Source organism: Neoarius graeffei, chromosome 23 (genome assembly GCF_027579695.1).
Source record: "Neoarius graeffei isolate fNeoGra1 chromosome 23, fNeoGra1.pri, whole genome shotgun sequence".
Classification (NCBI taxonomy): Eukaryota; Metazoa; Chordata; class Actinopteri; order Siluriformes; family Ariidae; genus Neoarius; species Neoarius graeffei.
Window position 1 is genome coordinate 25,502,590 of NC_083591.1, and position 19,379 is coordinate 25,521,968.

The 19,379-nt window shown below is 41.1% G+C and overlaps 1 protein-coding gene across 2 annotated transcripts in view; it reads left to right on the forward strand.

The window, feature by feature from the left end:
* The window catches only part of LOC132871637 (integrin beta-1-like), a 156,287-nt gene that overhangs the window by 25,548 nt on the left and 111,360 nt on the right, over positions 1-19,379 (forward strand). For both annotated transcript variants that reach the window (XM_060905966.1, XM_060905965.1), the window contains exon 2: positions 15,434-15,494. In XM_060905966.1, coding sequence (XP_060761949.1) covers positions 15,434-15,494 — 61 coding nt within the window. The remainder of the gene's footprint in view (positions 1-15,433; positions 15,495-19,379) is intronic.

Here is a 19,379-nt window from a genome sequence, read left to right on the forward strand (position 1 = left end):
TTCTGAAATGCTATGGAAGACTAGTTTAATTTCACACTCAAATGTCCATTATATTCTGATTTAAGGTATCTTTACCTTAAAATGTGTAACTGGCTGGCCGAACATTTGCTTATCCACGGAAATTCATTCTCCCATGCAACCTGTTGCATTCATATTTTTGCCGTTTGGTATTTGGTTTAGTGGCCATGATGAATGACTGCTTGTAAAAAATGTCGGACAGCCTGGGTGAATCCTACATTACGGAAGTGACTGTCATTCTGTTCGTTGATTGGTTAAAAATCAGTTGACGTCAGCAGTGACTACGTTTACATGCACGTCCAAATCGAGCTGCTGTTGGTAATCGAGCAAAGGGTCCCAGCAGGGGTGCCAGAGAAATCCAATCCTACATGCACAAGTGAAATCGGGCTATTGTGCAAGGTGCATTGTGCACCCGAGCCACACGTGGCGCTACACGCCCCATCGCATTGGTACACTTCCGGTTGTCGTCATGAAGAAGAGCTATAGTGTTGCCAGATACTGCTGACGTTTTCCAGCCCAAAACATGTTCAAATCCGCTAAAATGCACTTAAAACCCCCAATCTGGCAACACTAGCAGTTCCGTGTTCAAGCTGTTAGGCTTGCTCTAACAGACTATGGCTACAAACTGTCCGGCGCAGACCACTGTTTTGTAAGACAACTTATTTTGCACAATAATATTTTTCTAAAGTCCATTTTTTGCTTACAAAAAAATATTTTTTTTTTGCTTACAATTTAACTTATGTCTTAATAAACACACAAAAAGTTCAATTGTTTTGTTTTTATTGACATTCTTCAGATGTTGGACATATATATATATATATATATATATATATATATATATATATATATATATATATATACACACACACACACAAATACAATGACTTGTTTATGTACACAATTCACAGCTATGCAACAGCTGTACAGATGTATTTGGTGATACAGTAAGTGAGCTAAATTTTAACAGTGCAAACAATGCCACAAAAAGAAAAGATTCATGCCGTTGTCATGATTCGTTGTCATGCCGACCGAGGCTGTTGTGTTTCCCGCTTGTGGTCTCGTCACTCGTCACTTCCGGAAGTAGCTCGACAACTAGCTCGATAGGGTATACATGCTCAAAGTAGCTCGGCAGAAATCGCATAAACTAGGTCGTGTAGCTCGATTCCGAGAAATCAAGTTCGGTTCAATTTCAGCCGAATTAAGGTGTATACATGGCATTTTGAACTTCGATTTCAGTCGAGCAACGGCAGAAACTCGATTCTCTCTATGTGCATGTAAACGTAGTGAGTGTTTCTCATACTATTCTGATTGGACATAATCGGGAATATTTTTAACTTGGCGGTAGGGATTTTCCCAAACCGGGAGATTATCCAGTTTTTAACAAATATGATCGGGAGGCGGGAGACGGAGGCTAAAATCGGGAGCCTCCCTCCGAAATCGGGAGGGTTGGCAAGTATGCACATAATGACCACATCAACGCCAAGCTTTTGACCAATCACAGTGCGTCCTAATTGGCCTGGTGTCGGGGTGTAATCATCTCTGCATGAACCAAATAGTGGCGCAGTCTAAACAGGCAAATTTTTTTATTTTAAAATTTTTTTGAGCAAGCTTCTTCAAGCACTGAAGATGATTTAAGGGCTGAAACAGTTATGGGGGAAGCACACTCAGAGCCCCGACCATCCCCAAGCACATCAGACAGTGTCAGTAATACAGGGGTCAGTAAAAGAAAAGAAAAAAATGGAAAAAAGCCTGCTAAACTGAAAGTGCTGTCAGCTGGCAAGCAACCTAAGGGAGCTATGTTTTGAGGTTATAGCCCCTGAGTATGTTTGCCCTCAAAAAAACGTAAGAGATTAATAGAAATCAATTGACTTGGATGTCATCTGGGATTTTGAATGTTGTAATATAATAATGTAGGTTAGGATGTGTCTTTGTGGTCCTAAAGGAGAGAGATGTGAGTGAGAAATGATATTTTTATTCAACTAATGATGCATTTTACAAGTGACATTAAGTCAGTGGACACGTGCCTCAGTTTCCTGAGACATTATGGGTGTTGATGATAATAATAAAGAGACAGAAACTGAAGTGAACGACACATTTAAAAAGAGCAGTGCAAAAATCAGTAATAAAGATGTCATAACCTGTGAATGTAAGGGAGTGATGATATTTCTTGTAAAGTTAGATATAACTTCCCCAATCTATCTATGCCAATCTTCCTTAAAAAATACAAGCCTCAGGAAAACTGGACTGAGCCCCCGGTCTGTTCAATAGCTCGAATAGAAACAGCCCTGTGATGACTAACATATGATGAAAACCATGGTGTCATTCTGTATTGGGTTTGTAAATCGACGAGAAAATCGGATTCCTTCATTGTTGGTTGTTCCCAGACTCTTCTCTACTCTGTTCAATTGTAAATCAAGTTTTGTGTTGAAGTAAAGGTTAAAGGGAGTCCTAATACCTCTTTAGAATAATTCCCTGATAAAATAACCTTCAGTAAGCTCAAACTAAAGAGGTTTATTTTAGCTTGATGGTGCACAGGGTGCCCAAAATCAGTTCTCTCTTATTAGAGTCTGGAGTGGAGCTTAAATTTTAGGGCGTATTCACACCTACGTTGTTTGGTCCGGACCAAGCGACCAAACGAACCAAATTTCCCTTGGTTCGGACCTTTTGGGTTGGTCTGAATACAAACCACCGAACTCTGGTCCGGACCAAACAAGCGGACCGAGACCGAGCTGCAAGGTCGGACTCGGTCCGGACCAAAGGAACCCTGGTGCGGACCTTTTGGAGGTGTGAAAGCAGACCGGACCTAATCTGACAGTTTTGCTTTTTTGTACCTCGGGAGCTTCCGTCGTTTGTCGAGCATTATGGAAAACAGAGTCTTGACACTCCACCGCAAAGTGCAAACACTGTTTCGGTTGTCAAGGGAACCTTACAACAATCGTTCAGTCATTCAGACCAGTGGTAGGCTAGACTACAGAGTACAAAAAATGAGTAGGGGGCAAACGTGGGCCGAGGAAGAAACGCGTACCCTTGTGGATATATGGGCAGATGTCCACATGTCTGAGCTTTTGGAGAGAACACACAAAAATGCCGACGTGTTTGCTGTATTCAGTGAGAAAATGAAGGAGAAGGGGTTCACGCGCTCCCCAGAACAATGTCGGCTAAAAGTGAAGAAACTCCGTCAGACCTACATTAAAATCAGGGACATTCTTTCAAAAAGTGGCAGTACTAGCGACGCAAAAAAGAAATTCATCTATTGCGTGAAGAGCCAGAACTGTCACAACATGATGTGCGCTCATCAGCGCTATCCTCCGTAGCCGCCTTGCCCTTTGTCGTCGTCGTTGATAAATTACTTGTACAACAGCATAGTAATCGCACAATTGTGAAAACAGTAAAAACTGGAAAAAACATATAGCTTTGATGACATTAAAAAGAATAACAGCACGGAAAGCCTCCATGACTACTTTTGAACTTAACGCTTTGTGCGCGTGTCGTCTCTGACTAATAGCTGAACGACCTCAGGGCGCGTGGCTTTGTTGACAGATTTTGGTCCGCTTACTAAAATGTACAGCGTGAAAGCGAACCGCACCAAAATGAAAAAATAAAAAAAACATTTGGTTCGGACCAAAGCAAGTGAACTATCGAACTATCCTGGTCTGAATACACCCTTAGAGTGACATTGGATTGAAATACCAGCACCAATTTTGTCACAAAATGGATCTCCAAAACAGCGCATTATTTTATGAAGACATTGATTTACCAAAAAAATCCAACAAGATACCTTGCTCATTTTATCAATACTAGGCCTGTCACAATAGCGAATTTTGTTGGATGATATATTGTCTCAGAAATTACTGCGATAAATGATATTGTTGACATCTTTTCAAGAAAATTTTATGCCACTAGTAAAATAATAATGATCATGCAAATACACCCTTTCAAAGAACAGTAAACTTTAAGTCAACTTATTCAATTCAACAGTGGAACGTATATATATATATATATATATATATATATATATATATATATATATATATATAAATAACCTAAAGAAATAAAACAACAATCAAACAAAACCACTCACAGCAAAAACAATAAATAAAATACAGTCTATGGCTCTTAAAAATTGCATTTAAGTAAATATTAACTTGGCACAGGGTAATAAAAAGACATTCTTTTCTTCACAGGCAACATTCTGCCAGTCCAGTTTCTCAAAGATTAGTACCCAGATAAACAAAAAGTGCAAAGTAATAACGTATTGCCAGCTGTCATTTGGATAAAAGTAACAACAATTAGAATGAGATAACATGTAGGTAAGGGTGTAGGTTTGGTATTGACATTGGTGGGGACATAAACCCAATGCCAAACCCCAGTGGTGCCAACTTCAGGTCAACATGAGAGGGTCACAATATTTTGCTCTATTGTGTTCCACCAAAAGAGTCTCCATCATCTCTCCAAAGTCCAGACTTTTAAAATTTGAAGTTCAGAACTGTAATAATTCATTAATAATAATAATAATAATAATAATAATATGCAATTCATGTGAATAACTGCAAATCTTGCATGTGGTGATTAACTCATTCTACCAATTTGCAAATGAGTTTTACAAGCGAATAACGCATTGACTGTCGGGAGGGAGTATGTTCCTTTCCCTCATAAATGGAAGTAAAACACATACGGAGCCTTAAACACTGTGTTACATTAGGCTGGCAGGGGGAGTAGGCTATCTTCTGTGTGATCTTTAACTAGTTTTAGAACGCTAGTTTAAGCTGATATGTGATTGATCTAACGGTAAAACAGGACGAGGTCTCTAGAACTTTTTTGACACTTTGAAAGGTTACAATTTTACTTGGCAACAGAATGTCTCTGAATTCTGATTGGTTGTTGTTATATTATTGCCCTTCTGTTGTCTTCTACCCCTTTTCCACCAAATCAGTTCCAGGGCTGGTTCGGAGCCGGTGCTGGTGCTGGTTCACAACTCGTTCAACTTGCGAGCCAGCTGAGAACCAGTTTGCTTTTCCATAGCTTGCGGTGCTAAGGGAAGCCACGTCATTACGTCGTTGTATACGTCAGTTATGTCGCTGTATACGTCAGTTACATCGCTACATTTGCATAAACGGCGCTAATATCAAAGCAAAAACAACACAGAAGAAGCAGCAACAACAACAACAACAATAATAATAATGGATGACTTCGCGTTTGTACAGCTGCTGCTTCTTGTCGCTTAAAAATGGCGATCTTTCGCGGTCTTGTTATTGTTGTTGGTCTTAACAACTCCGCCCGCCCCCCGGCTGACGTAAGCGGTTCTTTCCTCTGGCCCAGCAGAGAGTTGGTGCTAGCCTGGAACCGGTTTTTCTGGCCCCAGAGCCAGTTCTTTGTCAGTGGAAACAGAAAACCCGGTTCCAAACTAAGCACTGGCCCCGAACCAGCCCTGGAACTGCTTTGGTGGAAAAGGGGCATTCTTGAGCCCAGAGCGGAGAGGGGAGGGAGGGACAGGGTTCTACAGAGAAAAGTTTTTAGCCTACCGCTTTCAAATGAACCCCCTCGAAAACCAATCAGTTCAGCGTATGTATGTACTTGGTATGTGATGTTTTCAAAAGAGAGGCGGGAGTAACCAAAAATTTCTGATCAAGAAGGCAGAGGCTGTTATGGTTATTACGTGAAAATGTTTTATTTGATTAAAAGGTGTCTGGGCCATGAACAGTGTCCACATCACCATCGGGTTGTTGTTTACATGTGTCATGTTACACAAACTTGGTCAGGACTCTCTGCAGGTCTTAACTGAAGCACTTCAGATTAAGGGTTAGCGGGCTGCTAAAGTTTGCAGGCACTTCACAAGCAAGACTAAGGTGCAATATTAGCCAACATTAGCACAATTTGATATGATTTAATAACGTCTTTGTGACCTTAATGAACACCAGTTTTTGTCAGTCTCAAGTCGGATTGTTATTTACATGCCACACAAACTTAGAAAACAGTCATATTCGTATGTTGTCATTTTTACACACTGAATACGAACTGTCGTTAACTGATTCATTTTACGAGCTAATCTAACGTTACATTCCTCAAGGACAGTTTGCTAGCTAGCGGCTGCTCACTGCACTGCAACCGCACTTGCTACTAATTGACATGGTAGCCAAACTGCTTGCTGTTTTTGCGATCACGCCCCCAGAGTGAATATTCATGAGCGAATTGTGCGTGGTCTTTCGCTCAGTGGAAACCATTTGTGTATCGCGCACGGAGTTTGATTTTTTTTTTCAATCAGAAATATTGGTAGGGACATATCAGCTGTTTGATATTGGTAGGGACACGTCCATACCATCCATACCCAATTCTATGCCTATGGTCTGTACAACGGAGCAACATGTTGTTGTCTTTTCCCCATTCAGTGGATACCCTGGCTGGATAACTGTTGCATGCTGGGAGGCCCCGCCTCTGACAGAGCCGCGTGAGACAACAGAAAACAGCGCGGTGTTTTATTCAGTCAATGGGTCAAGCTAATACTCTGGCGACTTCCCTATGTAGGTGTACAGCGTGTAAATGCCAAAATCGCGGTAAAAAAATTACAGTTCATTTTCATTTACCGTACGATAAGTCGGTATATCGAATATCGCGACAGGCCTAATCAATACTATCTAACAGACATAGAAAACACACGTGCGCACACAAAGAGAGGAGAGATAGAGAGAAAGTGCAGTGTGCAGAATAAATAATAAATAAATGTTTATGGCTAAATTATATGGATCTTTGATGCCTGCATGTTTAAGCGTTTTGATGTAACACAATCTGCTTGTATAAAATACAATTTTAATCGTTTTAAAGAGATTGTACTGACTGCAGTTGTTTTGATTTTCATTAACAACTGTCACAGCTGTTTTTTTGTTTGCCCGGCAATATGGCGGAGATAAACAAAAATCTGTGACATCAGTGAAAATCCTCTATATTCTATTCCAGCTTAACCACTCGCAAAGAATGACTGAAAATCCTTGAACTCCATGGATTAACAGTGAAAAAAATGGCAAGATCGTGGCCGCACACTGCAACTGTATGGGAAAAAAAGTTATTCCACAGACTCAATCTTATCGTACATGGCTTATAGTCAACTTAGCGCGACACGCCTCATTGGCTGTCAGCTCATGTACGACTTGATTTCATGGAATAACTTTTTTATTCTATCCATATTCACTGGATTTTGAGAAACAGAGCATTTTTTATTTTTTGCAAATTTGATAAAACTTTATACAAAATCGACGACAAAATCATTTCTGCTTAGAATGTAAACAAACAAATTCCGCTTTTTTGTATTTTCTGGGATTTTCTTTTTCTTTCGGGTTTTTTGGTGTTTGGCAAGCCAAAGGTGCATTACCGCCACCAACTGGGCTGGAGTGTGGAACGGCGATATTGAGGGGAAAAAAAAAACCTGTATTCTTTTAGCAGTTTCTTTTTCTTTTAAATACTTTAATTTATGTGGCTTTGTTTTTGAGTAGAGTTTTTATTTCGTCTTCAGCTGGTTCAGCAACTGTCAGGATTTGGGACTTTTCACACATTGCAGTTCCTCTCTTCCATCACTAGATGTACCCATTTTGTCATTTGTGTCTATTTTGCAATTGTTTACACTTGTGTCTGGTTAGCGTGGAGGTATATATTGTGTGCCTAGCCTTGTGCTTCTTGCTGAGTTCTACAGTCTGCTGTGCTCCTGAGTATGTTAGCCTTGAGTTTGAGACCTTTTGATTGCTATTTTTTGACACTGTGCCTGAGTTTCTTAGTGTTCCTTTTTTCTACTCTCAATTTTTGGAATCTTGTCTGTGACTTTTTTTTTTTTAATCTTGTATTTTTGCGTTTGGCCTGTTTTTTCCTGGATTTTGCTTTTTGGACTTTCTTTTTTGAATTCTCGGTTACTGAGGCCTAGTATGGGACCTGTTTGGTGCAAGACCTGCATTATTTTGGAGTTTGCCAGATCTAAAGTAAAGTTCTGCAGCTATTTTCTTGTGATTGGGTCTCTCTGCAATTGGGGCCAGCTCCTCCATTGTAGTGGCTCAGGGGATCTTACACCATCTCTCAACCCAGAGACCTGTGTTCAAACCCCGTCCGCCTGTCAGCAACACGCTCTGCCATTTTGTTTCTCTTTACTCACGATATGAGCTGATATCCTAGTTGTAGAGTAGCCAGTCAGAGTGTGCGGTTGCTCATATTCAGTGAATGTGGATAGAATAAGTGTGTATGTATAATTTTTTTTTTCTTCTGACTGTCATATATGAAAGATTTGGGACTCATAAAAAATGCCAGGGACCCTAATTTGGCCAGTCATGTGGGTCCCTGGACCCAGAGAGAAAAATCCTAGCGCCATCCCTGTAAAGATGATGTAATGCAATGGTAATAATGCCTCTGTCCCAACTTTTTTATTTTTGAGTGTTGCAGGCATCAAATTCTAAGTTTGTTTATGTTTACAGAATACAATCAAGTTGGTCAGTAAAACTATTGAAAACATTTTCTTTTTATCAGTTAAATAAAGCTTCACATGAATTAACAAATCAAAGATTTTGGTTTTTAATACATTTTGTAAAAGATGCCAACTTTTCTGTAAATGGGGTTAGATTATATATCTAGACAAGCATGATATAGTCTAACGCTACGTTCACACTGCAAGGCTTACTTAATGCTCAATTCCGATTTTTTTGTGAAATCCGATTTTTTTGTGAGGTCGTTCACATTAACAAATATATGCGACTTGTATGTGATCCTCAGTATGAACGAAAAGTGACCTAAAAGTGTTCCGCATGCGCATTGCAGGATACGACGACGTCACACGCAGTGAGCATGGCCAGTGTTTACGGAAGTAAAACCGCCCGGTTGCGGTATGACCCATCCAATCTAGCTTGAATAGCTGCATCCCCCCAAATGGAAATCAGCTCCCTAACCTCTGCGTCCTTCCATTGAGAAGATTCAGAACCTTCACAGCCCGAAGCGCCCCTCGCATTGATGTCATTATGCGCCATGTTGTTGTAACTTTTTTTGAGAGACCCGCCGCCTACTTCAGCGCAGAATAGTGACGTTTGTGGCTTGTTGATGACGTGTAAGTCGGATGAATGCGACCTGGCGGTTCAGACTGAAGTCGCATATGAAAAGAGCGGATAGGAATCGGAATTAGGACCACATATCCAAACGGCCTGGGTCGGATTTGAAAAAATCGGATCTGTGTCGTTCATATTGTCAATAAAAGATCGGATACCGGTCACATATGGGCGAAAAGATCGGATTTGAGTCACTTCAGCCTGCAGTGTGAACGTAGCCTAAGACAGTGCTTCTCAACCACTGGGTAATGGGCTGTGAAGCGCCATCTAGTGTATAGATCAGGGGTCGGCAACCTTTTTGCCATGTAGTGCCAATTAGAAATTTTCTTGTTAGTTATGCCGCTTTTCCACTACAAACGCGGCTGAGTCGGGCTGAGCCGTGCCGTGCTGAGTCGGGCTGAGCGGGGCTGTTGGAGTTGCATTTCGACTACAACCGCGCTGAACCGTGCTGGCTGGAAGTGGGTGGACACATTGGGTGGAGTTAGCGAAAGTGGGTGGACGTCAGGTGATGTCGTTAAGCAGCGCAAACAGTGACATCAGTGAGCTTTTAAGCGGTAGTCTCACGACCCGAATAGTAAACAATAAACATGGAGGACATGGAGTCGTTAGTGTTGCTGGTCTTGGTGCTGTGGCTTGTTGTCACCGACAACGCGGACAGATACTGGCAAGAGCGTATAGATGAGGCGAGGCGCATAAGGCTTCAGAAATTCTCGTAATTCGTAATTATTCTCCTTCCGGGTTTGCGGTGTTTACAGATCCCAGCGCGCTTGCGGGGCGTGTGTGGGCATGTGAGGACACTCCTCCTCACCAATCAGTGCACAGGGGAGTGTCTGCTCACGCCCCCAGCCTCACTCGGCACGGCTTGGCTCGCTTCAGCCCCACTCCAAAACGGTGCGAGTTTTAGGGGCTAAGCAGGGCTGAAACGAGCTGAGTCGTGCTGGTTTTTGGTAGTCGAAACGCAAGCCGTGTCGGGCTGAAGTGAGCTGAAGCGAGCTGAAGTGAGCTGAAAAAGGGTAGTGGAAAAGGGCCATTAGTGTGCCATTCAAATAGGTGTTGTTAACTATGTGTAATTAGACACCACACATTTCAGACGGATATGGATATTTAATGCATTGAGCAAATGTAAAACACCATTGCACTTGTTTTATGCCATTAACCTCACACACTTTAACCCACTTTATGCCAGTTGTTTGCTGCACCCTTACGTTTTCTGCCATTTCACCAATTCGTTGCTCAACAGTTCTCGCTGATACGGGCATGTCTTTTATTCTTGATTTTATTGTCTCTTTATTTGGCAGCCCCTCTAAAAGACTATCCGAGCTGGAGAGAAAGCCCTCCTTAAAGGTGTCATTGCATCGTTTTTTCATTAATTGTGTGGTGGTCTCTAGTATGAATGTTACCGTGAGCCGGTTTTGGTGAAAAAAATGCTGTGGTTCTCCTGTTTCAGGCAGTTCTAGTTTGCTGGAGAAGTGGGTGGGGATTTCAGCCCTTACTCATTAATATTTCATGACATGTAAACGTGTTACCTCTGATTGGCTAACAGCACTGTGACGCTACCTCCAGTGGGTCAGAACAAGCGGATGTGGGCGTCTTTGTAAAAACTGTTTTGATTGGCTATTATGGTCTCAACATCGATGTTTTGACCAATAACAATGTAGATAACAAATTTTACATCACATTCAACGAGATTTAAACGAGACTAAAGATGGCGACTTACAAATAATGTGTAAACATCATTGGAGTTAATAAAGTTTGAATAGCATGAAGGAACATACCCCAACCCCCCGAAATTAATAAAAAAAATTCTCAACGGATTTGGCATAATATAAAAAGCTCGTGTTTTACTCAGAAAAAGCGGAAATCCGCCGAAAAGCGGAAAACTCTCATCCCTGCTGAGCTTGTGACCATGTCATGCATGCTAACGTGGAGAATATGAACATGCTATTTTGTAACAACAACCTTCGAACAAAAAGTTAATGTTTTACTTATAGCTTGTGAGCTGGTGGTCGATCGTCTTGACTACAGATCCAAGTATTAAAAACAACCTCGAAGCAAAACCACTACTGAAGGCACCGAAGTTTGAAAAGTCACTGTGGTTGAAATGATCAGAACACAGTACTAACGCTGCATTATACTTCGCTGGTGGTGTTCCAAAGATAAATTCCAACCATTTCTTCTTCAGCTCTTCTATCTTGCAACGTTGCTCCGCTTAGGTTTCGTTTCTGTCGGCGGCTCCAGCCCGACTTTGGACACTCGTAACTCGGGCAGGGGAGCTCCCAGCTTCCCCAAACATGCAACGTTGATGTGTTACTGCCACAAATAACACAGGCACGAACTCGTTCAGCCATGTTTTCAACTTGCTGTTAGGTGCTCTTCGTTAGCTACTGACGAGATGGGCTCTGCTATCTCTCCTCGTGCTTAAATCCGAACCCCGTGGGTGATCACAAGCCAAGGTGGGCGAGGCCATGAATACTAATTTTTGAAGTGACGTAAGTATGTATGGCTTTTTCAGATTCGCTCGTTTTTCTGACTATTTTCTTTCATAAGCTAATACAGGGAATGGGGGTAGAATTACATTTTCACATGCAGCATGCATATGCAACTTGGAGTGAACTATGGTATTTCAAAAAGAGCCAGTATTAAACGTTTTTGGTTGAAGGGCACTTTTAATGTATTCACCGTCTGTGAATGGCTTTCCATGTTTAGCTATGCAGTGAGAAATTATATAGCTAGCTTCAGTGGCATTGTTTTTAGCTGAGGTAAAGACTTTTAAAGTGTGGGCTTGCTTCCCATATCCGCACACTGCGCGTGAGATTGATTCGTCCCTATCTGCCTGATCTTTGAAAGTCTTTTCGTGCTTTGCCTTGAAATGACGTTTAACACTGGATGTTCGACACACAACACTTTCAAAATACAACATGCACACAGCACGGTCCCTCTGAGAAACGAACCCATATTCTTTGATCCACAAGGAGAGGAAAGCCCGAACTGTCGGCTTCTTTGCCATCTTAGTGCAACTGCTGCATCAAGTGGGCCCGTCTCGTGAGAAATATGGGGAGGGGGCAGTGTTGCCAGATTGGGCGGTTTTAAGTGTATTTTGGTGGATTTTGAACATATTTTGGGCTGGAAAACGTCAGCAGTCTCTGGCAACACTGGGAAGGGGGGGCGCTATATTGTTGTGTAGTCATGCTAAAAGAGCAGGCTCGCCATGCAACAGCCAATGACAATTCAAGATGACGTTTGAACATTTTTAATGTGTTGAATAATTAGGTTTGTGTATCATCGTCAGTGTGCCACTGGAAATTCCTTGGCGTGCCAGTTGTGGCACGCGTGCCTAGGGTTGCCGACCCCTGGTATAGATGAAAGTCTTCTGGATTTACCCGGAAATCCGGATATTTGACAAAACTCTTGAAAATCTCTGGTTTTCCAAATGGAGAAATTTATTTTTCGCTTTCCTAGACGCGACGTAATACTTCGCATCGTCCTTGCATGGGCGCAGTCCTTAAATAGCCCAAACATAGTTAATTGATTAAAGACAGGTGTTCTTTGTGTCTTTGTTAACGGCGCGTGTGCCGGAGCTCATTAGGCACGCGCGCCCAAGGCGTGCCTTCAGGTGCACGAGCTAAGGCGCGCAGGACTGACACCGTTCTGCGCAAGTGCAGCACAATCGCACTAGAAAGCATGTTCAAGCTGCCAGTGTAGCTGCAGTCTTTTTAGTTGCGAATTACAAGTATTTCCTCGTGTTAATAATTTGCCATGTCAAAACAAGCAAAACTTTCCACCTTCTTTCGATGTGAAGAGAGGTAAGCAATTTATTATATTTTTTTCCATCAAAGTTGCATTTTGTGGCTTCGAAGCCAAGTTTTAGTGCTGTTTCTAGATCACAACATCAAGAAAACATGGAAGAAACAGCAATAATGAAAGAGCCGGTTTCTAAGCTGCCTAAACTAGCAACGGTAATTATTTTTTGTAACATAATGTACTCAGGCTGCCAGTCAGTGTGTGACCCTCCCCCCTTTGAAAAATCCTAGCTACGCCCCTGATTTACATGAGAAATTTGGTATTCATTGTGTGTTTAAATTTACAGACAATACGAACTAATGTAAACAATTGGCTTCAACTCGCATAAATATGAATTGGAAATTTTTAGTTCACTTTAACTTATGCAAACACACAACTCTGTTAAAAGATTGATAAACGAGGCTCAATGTCCCCAACATCTCATCTCATCTCATTATCTCTAGCCGCTTTATCCTTCTACAGGGTCGCAGGCAAGCTGGAGCCTATCCCAGCTGACTACGGGCGAAAGGCGGGGTACACCCTGGACAAGTCGCCAGGTCATCACAGGGCTGACACATAGACACAGACAACCATTCACACTCACATTCACACCTACGGTCAATTTAGAGTCGCCAGTTAACCTAACCTGCATGTCTTTGGACTGTGGGGGAAACCGGAGCACCCGGAGGAAACCCACGCGGACACGGGGAGAACATGCAAACTCCACACAGAAAGGCCCTCGCCGGCCCCGGGGCTCGAACCCAGGACCTTCTTGCTGTGAGGCGACAGCGCTAACCACTACACCACCGTGCCGCTGTCCCCAACATTGAAACCTGAAAGCTTTAGAAACTCTAACAGACCTTTACTTTTTAACAGTACTGTTTTGGGATTTTGCTGAGTTTACCTTCAACTGTCTGATTTTTTTTTTTTAACTGTATAGGCAGGAAAATCACCGCGTTTTCTAAATGCACTCCTGAAAATTACTCATTAACTAGGGGAATTAAATTTGATATTTTTGACATGTTAATCATTAATGTACATGAAAGAAAAAGGCTTAAAAGTTATAACTTGTTTTAGTGAAAAGTACTAAAATGCACTAGAATGCAGGGTTGTGTGTTTATGTTATTAAAATTTTTTCGGGGGACATTGCCCCTGAACCCCCCATCTTAGTTTGACTTTCAAAAGTTCAGGACTTTTTTTCTTTGCTCCACTTTCATCTCTACTACTGGGCTGTTAATTTTTTTCAGGTTGTAGCTAATTTTTACTTGTAGTAGGGTACAGTTGCTGGGTTGCATCTGACATCGCATCTGCCTCAATAAGCTACGGTCGCACTACAGCTTGCGATGCTTTGCGATGGGTTATCGATGAAAATGAAGCATTTAGGCGGTGATGCATGGCGATATGCACGTGAACTAAAAGTTGTGGTCACACAGCAGGTGAACACTTAACTGTCATGCCTTTGCGCATGTGAATCGCTCACAGAGCACATTGTGTGTGCTCTTGGGACCCAGTCATTATGGGAAACACCTGATACTGACTTGAGCGCAGTCAGCATGCAAAGATACGGATGCTGTTTTGACAGAGGCTTTGCAAAGTATTATCATCACCATCACATTTGTTTTTAGCCATGTTTATAACGCTGTTTAAATACTCTGCTTTTTGATTCTGCTATCTGTTTTGCTTTCATTTTTATACATATCACACCTGCTAATAAACACACTTCCTGCACTTAGATCCGTCTACCTCCATCTATTTTGTAGTGTCTTGATCCCCAGATCTTTAACCCAGCCACATATAAAAACTTGTAAGCTTCCATGCTCTTCCAGGTTTTCATCTGTTTGTCCATGTAGAACGATGTCTGCAGCACCAGGTAGTTTGAAATGTCGGGGAACTCAACAGATGGATAATTTTCCAACTCATAGGAAAAATCCTTTGTTAGTGTGTAAGGATCCATCCCGTTGAGTGGTTTCAATATCCACTTCTTTTGCGTGTACTTAGTTTTAATAACTTGCTTGTTTGCTGTACACAAACATGGCAATAAGTTCTTGTGCTAATCAACCAGACTCCACTTTTGGATCATTAGTCCCTTCTGACTGAGAATGCTATGCATGCATGGTTTTATGTTTGCTTCTGGCACATCCATACAGTTTTAAATACAATACCTGCAATTAAAAACAGTTTGTTTTTATTGCAGTTATTTAATTCCTGTGCTCCCGTCTGTAACAGGGAGTGATGTTGCATTCCATTAATACAGTTTCCAATGGATTATTAGATTCTAATAGAATAGATGAGCCAGAATAATTGGGGGTATTTTTTAATGGGCCCTGACTCATTACAAGTATGAATAGGTGGGCCTTAAAGTAGAAAAGTTTGAGAACCCCTGATATAAAATACAAACATGCTTGTCTGAGATATAGATGTGCTTGTCAAGACGTGCTTGTCTAAGATATAGACAAGCATGTGTGGATATGTAGGTTTGCATTCTTTATACCATCAATACTTGCTCTGTATTTGAATAATGCTGCTGGTCAAATGTTTTTCTAATGAGTGTTTTTCATCTGTTGTAGATGAAGGTGGTGTTAATAGCTGTTCTGCTGGGGTTCTTCTCCTCCTGTTCAGCTCAACTAGGTATGGTCATACAACACAACACACACACACCCACATCTATCAGCTGAGCAATATATCTAACCACCCATACATGGCTCATAATTTGCTTTTGGGCTATTTAAAGAGGACAAATGGGTCAAAATTTGAAAATCAAAATTGACTTTGTTGTGGGCAATTCCATGTAAATGTCAACCTCACCATGCAAAAATAAAGCAACATGTAATACATCAAAACCACTCCCAGAGATATCACCTAGGCCTGTATTTTACAGATGTGAATAAGTTGAACCAATTTGTAACCAACCTAATGTGTCACTGTCAGTCTTTATTTCTTATAATGTAAACCCCAAGCTAAAATCAACTTTGATCATGTACAATTCTATATTATTGCCACAAGCCACAGAAATGTATGCTAAAATCCACAAAACAGCAAAACAATAGCCATCCTAAATATTATTTAAGAACTTTGATAGTTTTAGCTGATATTTAGAGAGTTTTCCAAAGGGTTATGGTGGTTAAATTGCTGATTTTCTAAACATATGCCATGTCTATTTCAGACGCGTCACATCCATAACGGAATTTCGTCACATCCATAACGCTGACTTTTCCTTCCGAAACTCTGCATGAAATACAAAATATTTTAAACAAAGATTTTTTAATATTCACCTTGGACCCCTCTATCAAATGGATATCTCCATTTCGACATTAGGTTTACAATTTCACAGAGTTTGATAAAAATGTACAGTCACCCAAGAAAAGTGATACTTTTTCTGTCACGTCCATAACGCATCTTTTATTGGCGTTTTCTGGCATGCCCTAGATGTACTATGGGAATTGTTCTTGTTCTATCACTTCTCCAGTATGGTACAGCCTTAAAATATGCAACACCTGTTTAAATACTGGGAGACAATAAAACATGCACTGGGTCATTTGTTGCCATTTTGAGTTCAAGTGTCACGTCCATAACGCTGGAATTGCTCTTGTATGTATGATAAAGTTGCACAACTATAATTTCAATAAAACATATATTGAAGATAACTAACTATGTACTGTAGTTCTTATTTCATGAACTAAAATACATCTGCCATGACTAACATAGATAGCTGCTGCTGCTGTCTACTTTGTGCCTGGTGGCACATACAGTAAGGCCTCTACTGAGCTCTTCTACCTTTCCCAGTTAGCTGCAGTCTTCCTTGCTTCCCCCCAAGATTTCCAGCCCACTTCCTGTCGCTCTTTTTCCACTGTTCTCTGGCAGGTCGTTTTTGGCCTCCCTCTTTTCCTCCTTCCTTCAGGTGCCCAAGTCATTGCTGTCACTGCTTTGGTCTTGCCTTAGTATGTGCCCAATCATTTTCCATCTTCACCTCTTTACTTCTTTACTTAATGGTTCCATTTTTGCTCTTTCTAGTAATTTTTCTGTACTAACATGGTCCTGCCATTTGATTCCTATTATCCTTCTCAGACACTTGTTCTGGAACACATCAATTACTTTGTCGTCTCCCTTATTCATTTTCCAAGTATTGCAACTATATAGCAAGACTGGTACTACCAGTGTTTTATAAAGCCTCAATTTTGTCCTTCATGTGATGTTTTTGGATCTCCAGATCTTTTTCAGTCTGATGAATGCACCCCTTGCCTTTGAGAGTCTGTTCTTTAGATCTTTCATTCCTCCACCCTCTTTACACACCGTGGCTCCTAAATGTTAACTCATCCACTTCAATGTCTTTTCCATGTATTGTAATTCTTTCCTGGTTCTTTGCATTGATCTTCATTATTTTTGTTTTTTCCATGTTTATCTTCTGTTCATTTGGCTTCTTCATCTAGTCTTATCATTTTGTCTTGCATCTGCTGTCTGGAAGAAGAGAAAAGCACTATGTTGTCTGCAAAGTCCAGGTCATCCAAGTTTGATGTAAATTTCCACCTAAATACCGTTTTTGCCTTGACCAACTGTCCTTTTCATTATCCAATCCATAACGATCAGAAATAAAAATCCTGACATGTTACATCCTTGTATGACTCCTGTCCTTATTCTGAACCATTCACCTAATTCACCTTGATCTTCCACTGCACACTCGAAGTCTTCATAGAATATCTTAAAGGAACAGTCCACCGTACTTCCATAATGAAATATGATACGGAGCTCAGTATCAATGCGTTGCCGAAGCGCGCAGAAGGTGTTAGTACGCCTGTCATTATAGTGCGGACTTTCCATAGCATAGAAAATCGCTACGTTTCAATTTGTGTAACTGAACTTGTTTCATATTACTGGTCATATAAACCTATGTAAACAGGAAAAACGCGGAAGAGTTTGGTTGCATCTAACTACAGCCCCAAAAAATACCATTGGCCATACTGAGCCTAGCTACATTGCTAACAGGAGTGACAGCGCGTCTGACTGACTGGGAGGTCGCGCAAAGCTCGGAGAGGTATGGAGCAGTTCGTCTCAATTCAGATAAGAGCATATTTCATTATGGAAGTACGGTGGACTGTTCCTTTAACCATTCGTATGATCTATCTGGGATTCCATACTTGTTCATGATTGTCCACGTACTTTTGCGATGTATTGAGTTAAATGCCTTTTCAAAATCTATAAAATTAAGATACAGCGTTTCTTGCCATTCATTAACCTGTTCAATAATATTCCTCAGTATAAAGACTTGCTCTGCCGTTCCTCTGCCTTTCCGGTAGCCTGCCTGTTCCTTTCGAAGTCTGCAATCCACTCTACTTCTAATCCGGTCAATAATAATCTTGCTGAGTATCTTTGCCACAACAGATAATAAGGTTATACCTCTCCAGTTCTTGCAATTTTTCATATTTCCTTTCTTCGGTAGTTTGATGATAAGACCCTGCCTCCAGCTGTCTGGAATCATCTCATGTGTCCATACTTTGCTCAAAAGTTAGTGTATTTTCTCTGCTGCAACCTCTGTCAGCCTTCAATAACTCAGGCGTGATTGAATCAATTCCTGGTGACTTCCCATTCTGGAGCCTTCTTATTGCCATCTTGACTTCATCTAGTGTAGGTTCGTTGACCGCTATTTCTTCTATCGTTTCATCTACTTCCCATTTCTCGTCATCAGTTATTGGGTTTAGTGGTTCTTCTCTATTGAGTATTTCTTTAAAATGTTCCGTCCATCTTGCCTGCACTTCATTTTTATCATTAACAAGTTTTCCGTTCTTATCTAATACCACTGTGCTCTACCTAGGCTTCTCATTGCAGAGCATCTTTGTGAGCCCATATAGTGTCCTCATGTGTTGACTTCTTGCAGCCTCCTCCGCTTTACTTGCGGTGTTCTCCATCCATTTTCTTTTGTCTGCTTTTATGCTCCTCCTCACCTCTCTGTCCTTACTAGCATACTCTACTTTTAGTTGGTTCTTGACTCTTTCTGACCGTGTGCTCAAGATCTTCTTGTTTATTTTTCCTCTTTGATCTACAAGGCTCCATGATTCCCCACTTATCCATGGTTTTGTCTTCGTCCGTGGTCTACCCAGCATTGTTTCTGCTACTTCAGTATACACCTTCATCGTCTCAGTCACTCTCTACTTCTTCGTCTTCTTCCACCGCTGGTTTTTCAGCCTCTAGTACTTGATATCGATTTCTCAGAGTGATTATAAATGTCTTCAAAATATCTTCATTTTCTAACTTGGTTGTGAAATACTTATCTCTAATACTCTTCCTTTTGCTGGTTTTTCAATCTCAACTTACTCATTGTACATACAAGATAGTGGTCACTCCCAATATCCGCTGATCTGTATACCCTAGTATCCTTCACTGAATTTCTGAAACGCTTGTTAATAAGTAGATGGTCAATTTGATTTCTTGTTTTTCCATCTGGAGATACCCATGTTGCCTTGTGTATGTCTTTATGTGGGAATAGTGTTCGTTATACAGTGCTCAGCGTAAATGAGTACA